This window comes from Hemicordylus capensis, chromosome 1 (genome assembly GCF_027244095.1).
Source record: "Hemicordylus capensis ecotype Gifberg chromosome 1, rHemCap1.1.pri, whole genome shotgun sequence".
In the NCBI taxonomy this organism is placed as follows: Eukaryota; Metazoa; Chordata; class Lepidosauria; order Squamata; family Cordylidae; genus Hemicordylus; species Hemicordylus capensis.
This window is the reverse complement of record NC_069657.1, coordinates 442,181,038-442,199,618: the sequence shown is the minus strand read 5'-3', so window position 1 is coordinate 442,199,618 and position 18,581 is coordinate 442,181,038. Positions and strand designations below refer to the sequence as shown.

Genomic DNA, 18,581 nt, shown 5'->3' with positions numbered 1-18,581 from the left:
ATCTCATGGAAATTAGTGGGCTTCTCCCTAGTGTTTAGGACAACAGCTTTAGACTCAGACTCACAAACTATTGTGCTCTTGGGTGGAAAATTAGTGTTTTGTAGCGAGCTGGTAAAATGACTTCCTTCAGGATCACTGAGTTGACAACCTGGTATTTGGCCAAAACCTCAATACAATTGTCTTCCCTCTAAAATTCAGTGAATGCAGTTTAGCAGCTCACTGAAATAACTGTGGCAAAACCAGTAGTTTGTAAAGTTGCATTATGTATCCTAGGGAAACTTGGTGTCAACATGTGGTCTAAATATAATATTTTGCTAGGTTCACCCCTTTCTGACACCAGTGACTCAGATGTAACTAGTTTAACTTCATGTTAAAGTGACTCTAAATTCTCATTTGGGAGTAGAATGGCAGGAATCAGTTCTGACCAAGAACATGAAATAGATTTCATCAGTCTTACTAGATATTGGTAACATGGCCCCTGTTTTTTTCAAGAGCCCCACAGCTGCAAAACAAGACACTGCTGCCATTGCTTTTTCTGTGCTGTTCTTCCCTCCAGTCCAATCACCCACTATCCTCTCCTACTTCCGTCTGCTCCAGCAGTCAGCAGATAACAAAACCAGGGAAGACGAGAGTCCAGAAAATGAGTTTTAGAGGAACTATGGGGCTTCTCCATGACCTCTCCCAGTCACATGTTTCCTGACTGAGTCAGGGTCATAATGGATACAAGGATGGCCATGGGCAAAGCGCTTGCCTATCTAAGCGTTCCACATGCAGCCTTTTGCAAACAGGTGCTTTTACCATGCAAGTCAACTCATGCACATGTTAGCATGCTAGTGATCACTGGCCTGGATAGTTACCATATTTACCCGAATTGAAGACGACTCTGAACTTAAGACGACCCCCTTAGAAAGTAGAGGTTAAATATAGGTTATACCTGCATTTACTTGAAAGGAATAGGACTCTGAATTTAAGACAACTTCCTGATTTATAATATCAAAAAACATTGGGGGCGGGGGCGGGCAAACTAGTCTTTGATTCAGGTAAATACAGTACATCGGAGATGTAGGAGGCTGCCTTATACTGAGTCACAACATTTGTCCATCTAACTCAGTATTTTCAATACTACTGGCAGCATCTCTCTAGGGTTTCAGACATGGGTTTTTCTTAGTCCAACTTGGAGATGCCAGGGATCAAATCTAGACCCTTCTACAGGCTGAGCAGTTGTTCTACCAGTGAGCTATGGCCTCCAACCCCAGTGTGCTAAACTGCACCAATGAACTGGCCCAACTCACATGGTGTGCATGGAATGCTTTTATATATGAACGTATAGCTGCCTCATACTGAATTAAGCCATTGGTCCATCTAGTTAGGTACTGTCTGAAGGGCTCAGTTCTCCGAGGTCTGAAGCAGAAGTCCTTCCTACCCACCAGTGTTCGCTCTAACAGGGATTCCCAGATGTTGTTGACTAAAATCCCCAGAATCTCCAGGAAAAGGCCACTGCAGCTGGGGGTGCTGGGAGTTGTAGTGAACAACATCTTGGAATCCCTGTTAGAGAGAACACTGCCACCCACCTATTTGAGATCCTTTTCATCTAGATATAACAGAAATGGATCAGAGATATTCTACCTGCAAAGTATTTGGTCCACCACTGAGTTATGGCCCTCACCAAGAGATGACAAAGACTTTAATCATGGCTATCACTGTATCAGTTTCAGACTCAAGTGTGGTCCAGTCTACCAGTCTTCTCTTTTCAATGACAGTAACAAGCCTGTAAGTGCCAACAGGACTGGTCTGGATGACACTTTGATCAGCTGGCCAATCTCATGTGATAAAGACATGGACCTGCTCTGAGCAGGCTGATAAAGATGTGAGCATGTTAAATACTTTTAAATAGTATTTCAAGCATGTGTAGAGAAGCGGTTTGGACAATAAGGCAAAGGTTCCCAATCTTGGGTCACCAGATGTTGTTGGACTACAACTCCCACCATCCCCAGCCACAATGGGGATGGTGGGAGTTGTAGTCCAACAACATTTGGGGACCCAAGGTTGGGAACTCTGTAATACAAGAATGACACAATGGAAGGAGCAGAAATGTACACACTCATGGCACGCTCACATTTTTATCATGCTGGGAAACTATGTTGGGGAAATATGGTCCAAGCTGGTGGTCCAAGCTGGTGGACTGTTTTTCTGCTTTTTTCGTAGCCTTTTTTTTCCGGAGTGTTTTCTGCTTCTCATGTCCTCAGACTTCCTCAGTGTGACTGATTCGTTTATTTAAAACATTCATATCCCTCCTTTAAAAAGAAAGGAAGAGGAGGCTAATAATCCCCTGTGGTAACCAATTAAAAACAGCAAAACCATACCAAATCAACCATAATGCAATTATTTCCAACTAGCCCACCTCCTACTTTGAAAATCAGACTAAAAAGGGAAAAGAGAAACTCTTATTCCTTTAAACCTAAATGCTTTCTGAAATAAGTAGCCTAAACTGTATTTAGTACAAACCGTGGTTTGTTCTGATGTCCGAATTAAGCCTATAGGGCAGGCAGATTCCCTGCTGGGTTCAAACCCCTTGTGAGAAGCTGCCTTGGGGAAGGCAGTCTGTCAAGGATCAGAGAAGGAAAGCCTGACACAAACTAGTTATTTTTCACCTAGCACAGAAAGCAACCTATCTGCCAAGTCAACAGGATGTAATTATCACTTTTGGAATGCAGCCCATGGTAATTAAGAACCATGGGCTTTGGAAATGTGCACACTGTTGCTAACCTGCGGTAAGAGGAAAAGTAGAGTCAACCTGGGAGATGTATTTGGCTGCAGATCCCAGCCATGCACCACTGCATTTACTACCTCCACGAATAACTGCTGTGGAGGACAGCTGTGTAATCCTTTTGTTTTGTTTTGTTTAATGGACCAGGAAAAAATAACTCATCTTCCTAATGTTGTTCAGCAATCACCTGTACGGACGCAGCCCAACATGAAACTCTTGGAAGTGCTCAAGAACAACATTCTGTTGGCTTGCATATTGCTACTTCCAAAGATTTTTATCAGGCTAACTAAACAGTGCTAATCTTCCTTTTCAGCTCACTAGGCAACATGAGTATTTGTGGAAATAAATGTAGGTAGAACCTAACCCAGAGAGCACTTGGAAGAAAAAAATAGCTGAAAGTTCTCATGCTGTCTGTCTCAGTCCTGAAGCTACAGCAAGTATTTTTAAAAAAATATTGTTTTAACCTCTTTTTCATTATAATTAACACGGCATTAAAATAACTGTAAAAACAATAAAATCAGTATTGAAACCACAATACGAGAGAACACGGCAGCTGCAGTAGTAAATAAAAGAGTCAAAGCGGAAAATCAGATTCCAGCATGGTAAAACACCTCTCAAAATAAGGAGGAAGAAAAGACTCCACAAGGAACACCATTTACAGGATGGCTGGAGGCAACAGAGCAGAGGCAACCCTGCTAAAAGAGCAAAGGGGCACCTTTGAAAGTGGGGTTTCTTTTTGTATTTAGCAGTGGGGCAGCAACTGGCCCTATCCAACCCCAGCACAGCATTCCTCCAGTGGTGGTTGCTGGTGCATTGTAGGGATCCACCCAGCAACAGACGGGCACCTGTCAGTGTTTCGGCCACAGGGGAATGTTGGGTAGGTTTCCAGATGCACTCGTGATCTACACAGGGCAGCAACAAGGCCCAAGAAGCATAGACAGCGTGCTGCATAAACGAGAACTCACCCCTGCGCATATCCCAGAATCCTCTGCGATATGCAGGGGTTCTGTGGGAGACGGTTTGACGTGGAAGAGGGTCCCGAAGATAGAAATGCTGAACCCTATTCAACTACTAACTGATATGGGACCCTGTTCCTTACTACATCTGACCACACTGTTTATATTTAACCCTTGACATCAGCTATTGGGAGCAGCATTCCCTCTGACAGGGATTCCCAGATGTTGTTGACTATAGCTCCCATAATCCTCAAGCAAAAACCTCTGAAACTGAGGATTCTGGGAGTTGTAGTAAACAACATCTGGGAATCCTGGTTAGAGGGAACTTCAGGGGTGTAACTATAATAGGGCAAGGGGAGACAGCTGTCTGGGGGCCCACTGCCTTGGGCCCACCCCAGAGGCAAGTCACAATGACTGACTCCCCCAGCCATGCACCCACCCAGGCTTCCTTCAGTTGTATTCATCCTCCAAAATTGATGTGAGCGTTAAGACCTGGAGCTACCAGAACAGCACGTCTTTCTCTAGTACCACTAAATGACTTGCATTGTCCACAATTTACAAAACCTTCCACCATTCAGCATTATTTAAGATTGCTTTACTTCATCAGCTGAGCTTCAGTGAGGTGGGGTCCCATTTTAAAATCTTGTCTCCCAGCCCACTCCAACCTTGCCACGCCCCTGGAGGGTACACTGATTGGGAGTGAAACCATTTTAATCACGGGAACCCGATCCTGCAATAACTTATTGCAGATTCAAGCAGGCCACCACAGAGTACATCTGAATCTGGCCCTGCACACAGACACGTTGGGTCCAGATCTGGTGGGTGTGCCGTGTTTTAGGATTTGATTCCCTTCTCTGTTACTGAACTAACAATGACCTGCTCCACAGGCTTACTGTGTGATCCTGGGGGATATAAATAATAATAAACACATTTCCAAGCCTTGGGATGAGACTGCTACAAGGAGGAAGTGGGATGAAGAGGCTGGACAGCGAGGAGTGCAAACTGGCTTCCTTGCTCGCTGTGTTTACATTTGTTTGAGAATTTCAGTTATGTGCTGGGCACAAATAAGCAAGACAACCTTAATTCCTTCTAATCTTCCCCCTTAGTGCAATAAAGGCAAAATTCATCTGTTTATATGAGCTGACCTTTGGGCTTTCAGAAATTATAAAGAAATTACTGTTAAAGGAGCAAACAGCCAAAGTGCACTTTTACATAACACAGAGTCTCTTGTCAGGATTTCTCTCCCCGCACACCCGCTTTTGTTTTGCTTTATTTTCTTGTTAAGGAGTGGGAGGAACTCAAACTGCGGTACCGAATTCTTTCCCTTTCTGCCAGTAGGAAAACAGTAGCTGACATCTGGACTAAGGAGGCACTGGTGCTTCTGAAAAGTTCAACTACTCAGCTCCACTGTTGGCTCAATGGTGGAGGCAAAATTCATCAACCTCCCAGGAAGCACCCTGTGCCAACCAAAAACATGTAAATCAATATAAAGGATCAAAATAACAAAAGGAGGAGCAGCTGCAGAAAAAAGTTTATTCCTTCCGACACATCATTGCATTTCGATAACCGTTATCCTTTTCAAAGATCATTTACTGGACAACTTGGAAGAGAAGCTCCCTTCCCAAAATCCTAATCAGTCTGCTTAGAATTTTGGAAAGGAAAGTTCTCTTCCAAGCAGTCCAGTAAAATATGCTTTAAAAAGGTACGGTTATCGAAACACGTAGGAAGTTATAAACTCTTTTCTGCAGCTGCTCTTGCTTTTGTTGTTTGTACCCAAAAACATGTCCCTGAGGATCACGCAGACCTCAGGGGCATATTTTCAGATGACACTGAGGGCTTTCTGGGAAAGGGAAGGTCACTGAAATGTCACCCCACACACTAGCACCAGTACAGCATTAGTCTGGAATTCTTCAGAAGCCCTGGTGCTACACCAGCGCTTCTTGTGTTGCACGGGTGCTTCGTTAGTCAGGAAGTCAACCACTATGTTTTGTTGTGCCTCTTAATTTATCAGGCCAATTGACCTTTAGATACTAGCCTCTTAGCTTAAAAATAGTTCGTTCCCCATAATGCCTGTGTAGGGTTAAAGTGACCCTCTCTCTCTCTTTGCCTTGTTCCCTCAACATGCTTTCAGATTTAGACAAGTATAAAGACACTGTGACATGAAATGTCTTTTGAAAATAAAGGGTAGCGTCCAGAGCACCACTGGCACCATGGGAGCCAGCAGAATCCCCACCACCTCCTCCCTACTGAAGTTTCCTGACCCCACCCCCGCCCCCCCAAAAAGCCTGGGCTGAGGGTCAAGGCAACTTCAACAATATCATGGCATGCAGGAACGAAAGAATCCATGAATGGAGCAGTGCCTCCACCAGTGGTTCTCCTCATGGTTTCCAGATATTCTTCTCGCCACCTGCATCCCTGCTACATGCTGGGGTTTAAAAGACCCCTGACCCTTCTCAACTGCTTTCTGGAAGGCTCAGGAAGCTTCAGCCGGGAGGAGGGAGGTGCCTTCTGCTGGTACACACTGTGCCAATGGTACTACTCTGAACTAGCTGACCGGGCGCATAGCGTCTGCGTCCCTAGTTTGACTCTTCCCCCCCCCCTTCAGCCCCTTCTCCTTGTCTTCTGGCCCACTTCTCTCCCCCACGCTCACGGTTTCTCCTGCCGCCGCCTCCTCTTCCTAGCAGCCCAGCCATCTCCTGACCCTGGTGGGTGCTCAGGCTGCTGCCTCACCGTGGCTGGGCCCGCTGCCGCCGCCGCTATTTTCCCCAGCAGCAGCTCAACGGCCTCCTGCTGTGAGTGAGCTCCTGCCACCTCAGCCTACCAGGTGCCTCCACCTGATAGTGACCCAGCCAATCAGCTGAGTGCCAGGATGCACATTCTAAAGGCACACCCAAGAGGATTATATATAGAGATGCTGCCCAACAAAAGATGAACTTCACTGAAAGAGTTTTGGGGTTAATGATTTGTAATATAAACAAGATAAAGGGGACACTTAGGGCAGCTCTTACCTTAAGAATCCCCTCAACAGCACTGACCCCAACCAGATATTTTGCGTACTTGCATCATTGCATTTCCCTTCAAAGGATCTTGCCTTCAAAACCTCATGCCACAATATAGTTTAGACGGCTGACCGGTGCACATTAAGTAGCAAATAATGCCTACTGAATTCAAGTGGACTTCCTTGGGAGTAAACATTCTTTGGTTGGGCTGAGCATCTCTTCGACACCACAAAAAAAGAGCCCCTGGTGGTGCAAAGAGCCCCTGGTGGCGCAGTGGTAAAACTGCCGCCCTGTAACCAGAAGGTTACAAGTTCGATCCTGACCAGGGGCTCAAGGTTGACTCAGCCTTCCATCCTTCCGAGGTCGGTAAAATGAGTACCCAGAATGTTGGGGGGCAATATGCTAAATCATTGTAAACCGCTTAGAGAGCTCCGGCTATAAAGCGGTATATAAATGTAAGTGCTATTGCTATTGCTAAGTGCTAAAACTCTTCTACTGTTTTTAGTGCAACAATATTCTCTTCTAGAATGCATTAACTGTTTAATTGTATTTATTTGTTTTATATATAAACTAGCTGACCTGGCGCAGAGCATCTGTGCCCCTTGTTCTCCCTGTCTCTTCTCCCCATATTCATTTCTGTCCCTCCCTTCAGCCCCAGTCCGTTCTCCCCCTGCTTTCCTTCTGCTGCCAGTCTGCTTTCCTTTCCAGTCTGCTTTCCTTCCCTGCCAGTCGGCCCGGCGGCAGGCGCTCTTCTTTCCGGCCAGCCTGGCAGCGGGCACTTTCCTTTCCTGCCTGCCGGCCCAACAGCAAACACTTTCCCTTCCCACCGGCTGGCCTGGTGGCGGGCACTTTCCCTTGCCAGCTGGCCCAGCAGCGGCCACCATTTTATCTCCCCGGACCCGTGGCTATCTGGCAGCTGCTCACAAACTCTCGCGAGAGCTGCCACACATGGGATTAGCCCCGGGTACGTCTTAGCTATGTCTTAGCTACGTCTCAGAGAAATAAATATATAAAGGATAGATTGGTGGGGGTTGCTTCATTGGAATCAACAGGGAACTGCTGCACTGGAATCAGCCTCCAGTGATGGCTTATCTCAATTCTGGATTGTAAAATCTTGGAGGGAGGACTCGGCCTCAGGCATGACAATATTGCATAGCGCAGCATCGGACTCTCCACTGGTATACTTAACTCAAAACAAATATTACCATGTGCAAATATAAGCACAAAATCACTTGGCAAATGGGGTTTAAAAGCTAATCCTGCTAACTTACTTTGGAATGCATGTAATTGTCTCAAGGTTTTCACAAACCACTTTATCGAGATACTTGTTTGTAGTGGAAGGCGTGCTAGAATGCTCCTTTAACACAGATTTCTGAAGTCACATCTGTTCTAAGAATGGAGTAACCAGGGTAAGAAATAGTAGCTATACAGTTTATGATAGAAAATAAATCTTGAGGTTCCTTAAGAGTTTGGGGAAAGCTCAGTTATTTCAGCTCAGTTAAATAACATTTGCTTTGCATGCCGAAAGTCCCCATTTCAATCCCTGGTATCTCCAGGCAGGGGAAGACCCAGCTGAAATCCTGGAGAGTTGTTGCCAGTCATTAGACAATACTGAGCTGAATGAAGCAATGATCTGACTAAGTATAAAGCAGCTTCCTATAACAGAGTTTCCCAAGGCCAAATGTACTCGGTAAGCATAGAGCAGGCAATCACGACTCTAAGAGAAATCAAACCACGCCAAGTTTCAGTTGCTGAAGCTGGTCCTGCCTCTACATCCGGATCCCCATTTCGGAGACCAGGTGCACTATTTCAGTGCTTCCTGACCCACAGCCCAGATATGTGGTAGTTATTTGGTCCAATGGCAGACTGAGACACAGATGTTCGAAATGAAGGCTGTTCGGTCTGTCTTCTGCACTAAACATGGGGATGGCAAAAAGGTCCCTCCCACCCCCTGGAACAATTCCTACCCTCTCTGTTCTGCACTGCAAGCATCAGCTGGAAGTCTGGGCATGCTGCCGTTCAGATGATGCCCTGAGTGGTTATGAAAAGCTTCTGTACACCTTTGCTTCCCACTACCGCACAAGAGTGGTGCTGGTATTACGACAAGGACCCCAGATAAATTATTCTGGCTGGCATTTTCACTAACAAAGCCCTGGTGCAGCAGCGTCGCCTTCTACATGAAGGCTGCAGCTGCACATGCAGGGAGGAGGAGATCATCTCCCCTTTCTTTGGCAGCTCAGGGACTTATTCTTGGGTGGCGCAGGTAGCTGTGGAAGGAAGGGGAGATCCCGTGCATGGCCACAGCCTTAGTTTGGAACATAAGACTGCTGCATTGGTGCTTTGTTAGTCAGGATGCTGGCCGCTAAGAGCTTAATGTGTACATGCATTATTACTTCTTGTAATGAAAAGCAGGTACTTATTTTCTTATGTCCCGTATAGGGTCCTCGAATGTACATCAGAACACAAAAAAAGCATGCTGAATCAGACAAAGGGTCCATCTTGAGATGAGATCTTGCATCTTCTCTCTGCTAGGGGCCAACCAATGAATGGATTTCTATCAAATACAGGGCTCACTTCTGCCCTGTACCTATTTTGGGTGGTGAGACAATTGAGCCTGACATGATATTGAACTTTGAAGTTCTAAAGCTTTTCTTTTAATGAGCTGTTATGGGACAAAGCAAAATGTGCTTTGACATCTAAAGGGAAAAGAGCAGTTTTCAGAGCACAGAGGGATATGTATTGTAAAGTTGATGTCTTAAGAAGCCTTTGAAAGAGAAAGCGACCTGAACCCCATGGATTTAATAACTGCAGGATTCTGTTTGTTACTATAGTGGTTTTCCTCAGGTGCTAATGATAAATGGTGGGAAGGAAAGAATGTGCTTTCCCATGGCTAATTTATAAAAGAAACAGAGGTCATTCACACAATCAAAAACTGTATTCTACATGGGTTTGGGAGCTGTGTGTGCTCCCAATTTGTGGTTGTGTGGAAGCAAGGAAAGAGGAAAACCTGAGCAGAAATGATTGTGTGGGAACAAGGTAGGAGGAAAAGCTACCCAGGTTTCCCACCAGGAGTTGACACCGACTCAACAGCACAGCCTGCTTCCACAGAACCAAAAATTGGGAGCCTACACGGATCCCAATCCAAGGTAGAACACAGTTTTTGATGGTGTGAATGACCTCACAGCTTGACTACTTCTTTCAAATGTTTGCAGTCCTCTGAGCCACCTGTTTTTATTTCATTTTTATTACATTTCAGGCAGGAGCAAAGACTAAGAAATGCTGTGGTTTTTAACCAAGTAAACCCGCCCTTCCAAACACATCCTGTCAATCAGCATGATCAAAACCAACAGAGGAGGACACACAACACATAAGAGTGAGTGGATTAGGGGGAAGTATTTCCAGATTCTACATGAGTAACTTTCCCCTCATTATTCAATTTTCAGTGGTTTCTTAACCCTTGTTCACTGCATAGCTCAGTGATCTTTACTGCAAAGCCTGGGATGGCAGCTCCCATCTACCCAAAGTGTGGCTCTCTAACTACTTTGTAATTAGGCCTATTCAGATCAAGTCACATCCTCTGCACAGTTCTGCTGATATTGTGCTGGCAACCATTCCCACAATGCAGTGCTGCATTTGCCCAGCACTGGTAGGGGCTCCTTTAAGAGAAACAGAGCCCTCTTGTGTCCCAGCGCCATCTTGGAAGATGAGCTCTATGTGGAAAGCACTGGGAAGGACTACACTTCCAGCATCCTGTGCGCCCCTTCCAAGATGGTGCTGGAGAGTGACAAGGCTCCATTTCTCTTAAATGGGCCCCTCTGGTGCTCAGGATAGCACAGCACTGTGTGGAGGTCAATGTGGAGGGAAATGGTTCTCACACTGAAGGTTTTTTGACACCGTGGTCCCCATTTGAAAATCAATGAAGATCAGCGCCATGCCTGTTATTTTAAAAAGGCTTATTAAAAATAAGCAGAAGCCCCTTATCAGCCCTAACTGAGCAGCCACTTGGCATGGCTCAGTTCGTATCACAGCAGAAAAGCATGGGATAAAGGGTCATTCACATATTTCAATTGCATTTAATTAACATAACAAAAAGTCACGGAAAATTAAATTGCCCCACAATTATCCTAAATATGTCAGAAAAGTCACTAGCAATACCTTCAATTTCTTTTTCTTTTTTAAAGAAGCAGGGACTATTCACACAATTAGCAAAAATAGGGCTAGGAGAAAAATAGGGCTAGCCTAGCCCAATTTTTGCTAATCGTGAGAACCACCGGGCTCGGCTGCAAGCCCAGTGGTTCTCGAGCGGGTAACCTGCTCCTGTAGCCCTCCCCATAGCCCGGGTTTGCGGAGCGAACTCTCCACAAACCCAGGCTATCTGGTCGTGAGTAGCCGTGGTGCGGCTCCGCACCGCGGCTACTCGCGAGTAGACCCCCCCGGAGGGGAGGCAAAAAGCCGCCTCCTGGCTCCAGGGGTCTCCCCAGTATGCCCTGTGCGCTTGCGCAGGGCATACTGGGGGCTTCTGGGGGCCGCGTGGCCCCCAAGCTCCCCAGGACCCGCCGGCTCTGTCACGGAGCCAGCAATCGTGTGGCGGCCAATCCGGCCGCCCAGGGCTCCCTGCCCACTCATGTGTGGGGATAGTGGGCTTAGCCCGCTCTCCCCGCACACTGGAAGAAACCGGGTCTCACTGATCATGAGACCCGGCCAGCAAAGTTAAGAGTTTCTTAGAACTGGGACAGAATTATTTGAAAAGGTAACTTACAAGCCTCTCTCCCGAAAGAACTTCCAACAGTTTGATAAGCATCCGTCCATCGCGAAGATCAGCATACAAGTCAGTGATTCTACAGGATACACGTGCCAAGTGAGAGTTAACCCACTTGGTGAATGTCTTCTTCTGGACAGCCTCTCTTTCATCTGGTGAAACAACAGTACAGCAGGGTTTAGGCACAGGAAACCTCATATGGGATCCAAGAAAACATTGTAGGGATAAAGAAAACACTTCTTTGAACATATGGCACTCCCTTCTATTGAGAACCTTCACATGATCAATCTAATGGCGGCTCCGTGGGAATCTAGCGATTCCCCCAGTGCACACACATCCTTATAGCGATCAAGTAAGCCCAGAAATTTCTCCCAATCTCCAATATTCAATGTGCCAAGTCAACACAAAGCCGTGGTCTGGAATCTCAGATCTGAACTCAGCTTGATGATGTCAGTTTCATGTTGGGTTGCCACATTGTCAACTGGAGACTGGGGGAAATTTCTGGATTTACATGACTGATCTATGGGAGCACATGTCCCAGGAAAACTCAAGACTCCTTCTGAACCAACATTAGATCAGCATGTAAAGAGCCACACTGAGTTAGACTACTAACCCAACTAGCTACTATAGTACTATATAGTATACTATAGTACTATAGTAGCTACTTATAGTAGAACTGTGTTCTACTATTTACTTTGACAGCAGCAGTTCTCCAAGGTCACAGGGTCCCTTCCTGCCACTGTTACCTGTGGCTTTTAAAAAATTAAACCAGAGATTCACGTAATTGAAACGGAGCCCTTCTGCATGCTCAGCATCTACTCTGCCACCGAGCTATGGCTCCTCCTTTTCCATGGATCCATTATATCCACCAGTACTGTAACCCCTAACATATTTCAAGTATAGAATTAAGAATACAGATTTACATGACTGTAGGTTTAAGTGTCACTTCACAGTTTTCCATCTACTCAGATGGAAGACCCAAATTAGGCCATAAAAATTAGCAGGATGAGGAGAGGAGAGGAGAGGAGAGGAGAGGTGATCACTGTGGGTGGAGCTCACCAAGTAAGCTTGGTGGAGCTCACTTCACCAAGGAAATGCTATTAAAACTGGTGAAGCTACTTCCTTTGACAAAGGCATAATCAAAACAGAGTTTTGCCCAATCCTTCGTTAATGATTTAGTTCTTCTAACTGAAAGGGGAAGGGAGTTGGAATCACCTAGCAGGCACTAATTGTTCTAATGCCATATCTGGCTGAAGTTAGTCTGGATTTATGGAAAGCCATAGGCAGCAGAGTGCATCTTTGCTTACTCCCAGGGAGGGCTTTCACAACTGTTTGTACAGCCAACCATTGTGCAAGATGCCACTCATTTGCTGCTGTATATTGGCTGCTGCTTCAGGTAGGGTACCAGCTGACCTGCCAATATTTAATAATGTTTAATCATGTGGGATGATAGTTTGAGAAAGGAGCCATAGCTTAGTAGCAGAGCACATCCTTGCCTACTCCCCCATGCAAAACGAACAACAATTTCCGCAACCTGGAACACTGCCTATCGGGAGAGAAGGATTCCAGTCTGGCTTTAAGCTGTCCTTACACTTCCTATGTGGAAAGCAGTTTTTAATGGAGGAGCATCCAAGTGTGCAGCTTCCTACTTGATATCTTGTGCTGCAGACCAGACACAAGTTCACCATCTCAGTGGGAACTAGGCAGGGCTGGATTATGACACACTGAGGCCCTAAGCCATGTCAAGCTTAAAATGACCCACAGCATTACAAAAATACGTATTATTCAAACAGAAAGGGCAATGAAAACAGAAACGAAAACATTTTATTTTTACCTGGCAAAGATACGACAACAAAAAACTAATATTCTGACCAAAACAATTATCTTGCAATAAGCCTATTTGCATTAGAAACACCTTTAAATTAACATACATTACATGAAACTTGAAAAGTGGTTGTTGTTTTGTATTCAGAAGCCCCTCAGTGTGAGGCCCTAAGCTGGAGTTCACTTAGCTCCTGCCTCAATCTAGCACTGGAACTAGGCTTAAGTCTCTCGCATAAGAGCTCTCAAACTTGAGTCCCCAAACCGTGTTGGACTACAACTCCAGCCACCACTGTTGAAGGCCATGGTAGCTGGGGATGACGAGAGCTGTAGTCCAGCAATATCTGGGGACCCAAGTTTGAGAACTTCTATGTAGCACATTAAAGTTCTAGAGAATTAGGAAAACAGACATATTTTCCTAATATGACAGATATAGACAGATTCCTGCCCAGTGATTCAGCAAGAAGCATTGCTCCCTGCCTTCCACTACTCAATGAGTAGAAGCCAATATAACTGTTGGTACATAACTGAGCAGTAAAGAAAGAACAAGTATTAGTTCTTCCGCTAGCTGGCCAGAATATGGACAAAGGAAGCCAAATCTCAGTATCTGGCATAGGATGTCAGCCCTCTGGATTGGCAGCTTCTAATCAAAGGTACACCCTCAAAACCTCTGGAAGCAAACACACTTGTTCAGGTGTGTTTGGAACATCATGGACTGAATTGCCTAATTATATCTCAGGGGAAGATGCTTTCTGGACAGTCTTGCCTTGCAGCTGGAGAGATGAGGGCTTGTGCATTTCTTGCAACTGCACCATTTGTGCTCTTGTGCCAATGCAAGGCTACGGTGTGGCTGTAAATTAGCGCAGTATGTCAGCCACAAAAATTCACCTGTGATGCTTTTGTGATATTGTATCATGTGACATTATATCTTTGCCAGAGGCCAGATTACTGAATTGCTTAAACAGTTCATTTTAATGTGTACACCTGATATCTTACTATTTATTTACTGTTCTCAAGAAAAAGACTTTATCACCAGGCAATTTGACTCGTATCAATCACCGGTTCCTCTAAGGTGTGCGGCTGCGCACGCACACACACTCTCTCCAAGTCCCCCACACAGCGATCCTTCAGAGCCACTCACTTGCGGCTGGCTGCCCTCCCAGAAAGTGCCGCTTCCTCTGTGGCTGCTGTTCTCATCCCACCACCTTCCCCCACCGCCTCAGACGCCTTGCCGGGCTGGCTGACTATTGCTTCTCCCACCCACTCCACCTCTGCTTCTCCCCACCTGCCGCTTGGCCTCTTGTGCGGGGAACCATCTTGTCTGTCTCCCTCCGAGAGTCCCGTCCCGTTCGCTGGCACCACCACGTGGGCTCTTGCCAGGGCAAGATCGATCTTGTCCTGGCAAGAGCCCACCTCTGCCTCTCCCCGCCTGCCGCTTGAGCTCCAACACCACCGTGTCATGGCTCAGACCTCTGAATCAGAAGAGTCAGAGGAAGAGCAGGAGGACTTGGTTGAGAGAAAAACTCTGAAGCTGGGGTGGAATGGCAGCAGACAGAACAGCTGGCAGAGATGAAGGCTGAGGAGACTGATCAGGAGGATGCTGGAATTTCACCTGTGTTATGAAGATATCTCAAGAGAGAGGCTCAGTGGAACACAGGCGCAAGATCTCACAGGAGAGGAAATAGAAATGCTGAGTTGGCTGCCGGTTATCTTGAGCCCTATATCAAGCAAATGCTGTTCCTGAGACGGTACTGTCAGCAACGTTGCCTTTCGCAGACAGTGTTCCTCATGCTTATAATTGTTCAACCTTTCTTGTTTCAGCCTGTCCTTGTTCTGTTCCTTCCTTGCTCCTTTATTTCAGTTATCGTAGAGGGGGGTACCTAGTTTAGTTTTAAGGGACTTTATTTTGGCTTATACTACTTTATCCTTGAGAGTCTTTTTTTTTTTTTTTTGGCTTTGGTTCATGCAGCTAAGCTGCTACTCTTATCTATAGAATTTCCATCCTGACTCACAGAAGTGGAGCTGGAGGGATCGTAAATCCTGTTGGGTCAGCCATGCCCAACAGAATTACGACACCCTGTCAGTGGCTCTGGGCAAGCTTGTGCTTCTCCCCCCACCTCGCCCAGTTCACTTCCACATGGCCCAAACTCTACACAGAGTCCAAGGACTGCACTAGATGAGGCTCCCAAACTTGAACCAAAGATATTTCCAGCCTCTCCCCACCTGCCACCTGAGCTCCATGTTGTGCAGGGGAATCGGCAGCCTCTCCTTCCCTGCTCCATGCCTCTCAGTCCCTCTCCTCCCCTGCCCCCATCCCCAAGCTCTGGTTGCTTGGTCTGGAAATATATTTGGGGCAGTGGGGCTCCCCATTGGCCCACATGTGCGAGGGGCACATTATTAATCACCTTGCATGGTGGGGTTGTGCATAACAACGCCAAGTCCAAAAATCCCGCTAGGAAGAACCCCAGATTCTTCTAATCAAAGACTGGCATTATTTCAACCTCTTTGTTGTGAATATAAGTATTTAAAAATGCAGAAATGAATGAACGTCCAGTGATGAAGGGAAAACGTTAAGAACTTTTTCACATTCTTTCACGCTGTATCTATTTGATAGGTTCAGAATCTAATTCCTCTCTTTCAACTGCAGTTGTGTACTTGGTTTGTTGTTGCAGTATTGCTTTCAAATATGCGCTAATTTGGCAAATAGAGAATACTAGCTCTCTAGCTTTGGTATTTGCCCTAATAACACTGCAAATATTGAAACAGGGTTGAAATGTTCAAAATAATATATTCGGTCTGCTAGATTTGTAGAAAGCCATGGTGGTAATAGTGTGTAGTAACTATTTTGCAAATGTAAGTGGACGCAAATGATTCCATATGGAGATCCCATTAATGTCTGTGAGAATGGCAGCCTCATTTGACTTGGAAGCATTGGTTTCAATGGGACAATTTCCAAATAAATATGCTTAGTGTTGTAGCCTTATGTATGCTTAATTGTGCTGGATTGTGTGTGAGGAAGGAAAGGAACCTTTTGAGAAAGAGCGAGGAATTAATTTTTTTGTTTATTTATTTGCATTTATTTTTGTACTTATATATCACCCCCCATATACAAAACTGAGTGGTTTACAAATTAATAACATAAGCAATTAAAAGGTGACGGCAATAGTTTACATAGAGTCTAATTCAGTTACATTTCATTTGTATAGAAGTGTGCTTTCTTACTAGCTATAAGTGATACTTCATTTGAAATATTTATAGTAACCTATAAGTAACAGAAAACAGAGGACAGATATCAAAAGTTAATAGAAAAAAATTAATTCTTAAATGAAACAAAAAAATACTCCCACCCATTCTGCTCAAAACCCGGCGCCCTCCCCACATACATTCCACCGCCCTCTCAGTTCCCCCCATCCTGCCCTGCTCACCCCAGCAGCCCCCACTGGCAGCCCAGAGAGACCAGCAGAATGCCAAGGTGGGGGCCTGGGGGTGGGCGAGGGGAGATAACAAAATTTTGTGCAGCACACTTCACGCGGTGCATTAATTGTGTGTGTGTGTGTGTGTGTGTGTGTGTGTGTGTGTGTGAGTGAGAGAGAGAGAGAGAGAGAGAGAGAGAGAGAGAGAGAGAGAGAGAGAGAGTGTGTGCCTGTGTGTACACTGCCTTGATATTGCTGCCCAGAACAAAACTCTTTCCACTCACCGATGACAGAAATTAGAGGGAACACTGGTACCAATACACCATTATTTCTGAGTACTAGTTTGCGGCTTAGTCTCTCCTCTTGTTTTCTTCTTCAGCCACATCACACAGGTATGTTTCCCAGCTTCTGGGAGGTTTGGAGTGTCTTAGAATTACTAGGCTCATTGCCCAATGCTAGTGAGTAACCCCACCTCCCTCTCCCTACCTTCTTCTGTATATATATAAACCTTCATGACTTTGCCTCGTGACAGCAAAGTACACCCAACTTCCATTGCAACACCTGAATGCCAAACATTCCAAGGCCACGCTGCCGAGGGCTAGTCACTTCAGCCAGGGTCTCCAGATGTTGCTGCACTACCATCCCCCTCACCCCCAGCCATCATGATCTTCGGCCATGGGGTAGTCCAAGGCTGGGAACTCCTGGTTTAAGTGGTTTCAGCAGGGAACTCACCATTTCATTAGAAAGCAGAAACCTCATCCTCAGTCATGCGATGTTATGAAACAAGAAAAAGTGGCCGCCTGTAACGGAAGTGCTTCTGGTGTGCGGATGTGTGTGGCATAACCCCATCGCTTGTGCAAGCTCTGGGCAAGGGAGGAAGGGAATATTTCTCACCCACTGAATGATCTTGCCTGCTCAGAGACTTTCTGTGGACCTCTCTGAAGGGAAAGATTGAAATACATGTGTGGGGATTCCCAGCGGCATACCCAGGCCTCTCCTGGTGAATCCCCGGGATGAGTTTCACAGACTGACCAGGTTCCAAAGTCAAATGGCAGCACCTGAAACCCAGATTTCAGAAACAGTGGGGCAGGAGGGCATTGTGTGGGCCGATCTTCATGGAGAGCATTTCAAGATGCACCTGCGAAAACAGCAGCCGGCAGTTTCTGTGTGGAGTTTCACAACCAGTGAAGCTTTCTTTGCAGGTGGTTTCCTCTTACAGTTTGCAGAGCAGTCTACTTTTCTTTCCAGCCATTAAGGTTACAAAAGAAAACAAGGCTAAGGCCACATTCTCACCATAATGAAGAGCACGCTTAAGGAGTTGACAGGACAGGAATGGCCGAGCCCTGCGTGCTTCCACAGAGCGTGATGTGAGAACCAGAATTTCCAGGCAATCCCAGTCAATGATTGCAGTTAAATGCTGTTTGACCACAGTGGTTGCACTGGGATTGCCCAGAAATTCTAGGTTCCCATGCCACCTTCTGCAGGAGCACATGGGACTCAGCGAGTGCTGTGAACTCTCTAACTGTGCTACTTTCACCACGAGAATGCGGCCCAAGTAGACGACGGCACATATCTTCTTTGAAGACAGATTTATGTTTTTAAAACTTTTTGTTGAGACACACTTTAGAAACCAGGATTCAGAGCTCTACAAAGTTTCAGTGCAAATGAGGGAGCCCCGATATACGTGAGCAGGAACATCTGGTCCTCCCTTGTTCACTCCTGTGGCCAGCTGGCCTTCTGCTCCCTGCAAACAGGGGAGCAGGGGTTTAATACAGAAGTAGTTAAAGTGTAGCTCTCCAGATGTTGCTGAACTACAACTCTCATCATCCCCAGCTGTAATAAATTGTGGATGAGGGTGAGGGGAGT

The 18,581-nt window shown here is 45.9% G+C and overlaps 1 protein-coding gene across 3 annotated transcripts in view; it reads right to left on the bottom strand.

Moving 5' to 3' along the window:
- SPTBN1 (spectrin beta, non-erythrocytic 1) overlaps positions 1-18,581 on the bottom strand; it is a 277,913-nt gene that overhangs the window by 115,270 nt on the left and 144,062 nt on the right. For all 3 annotated transcript variants that reach the window (XM_053245880.1, XM_053245883.1, XM_053245886.1), the window contains one exon: positions 11,482-11,633. In XM_053245880.1, the coding sequence (XP_053101855.1) occupies positions 11,482-11,633 (152 nt within the window). The remainder of the gene's footprint in view (positions 1-11,481; positions 11,634-18,581) is intronic.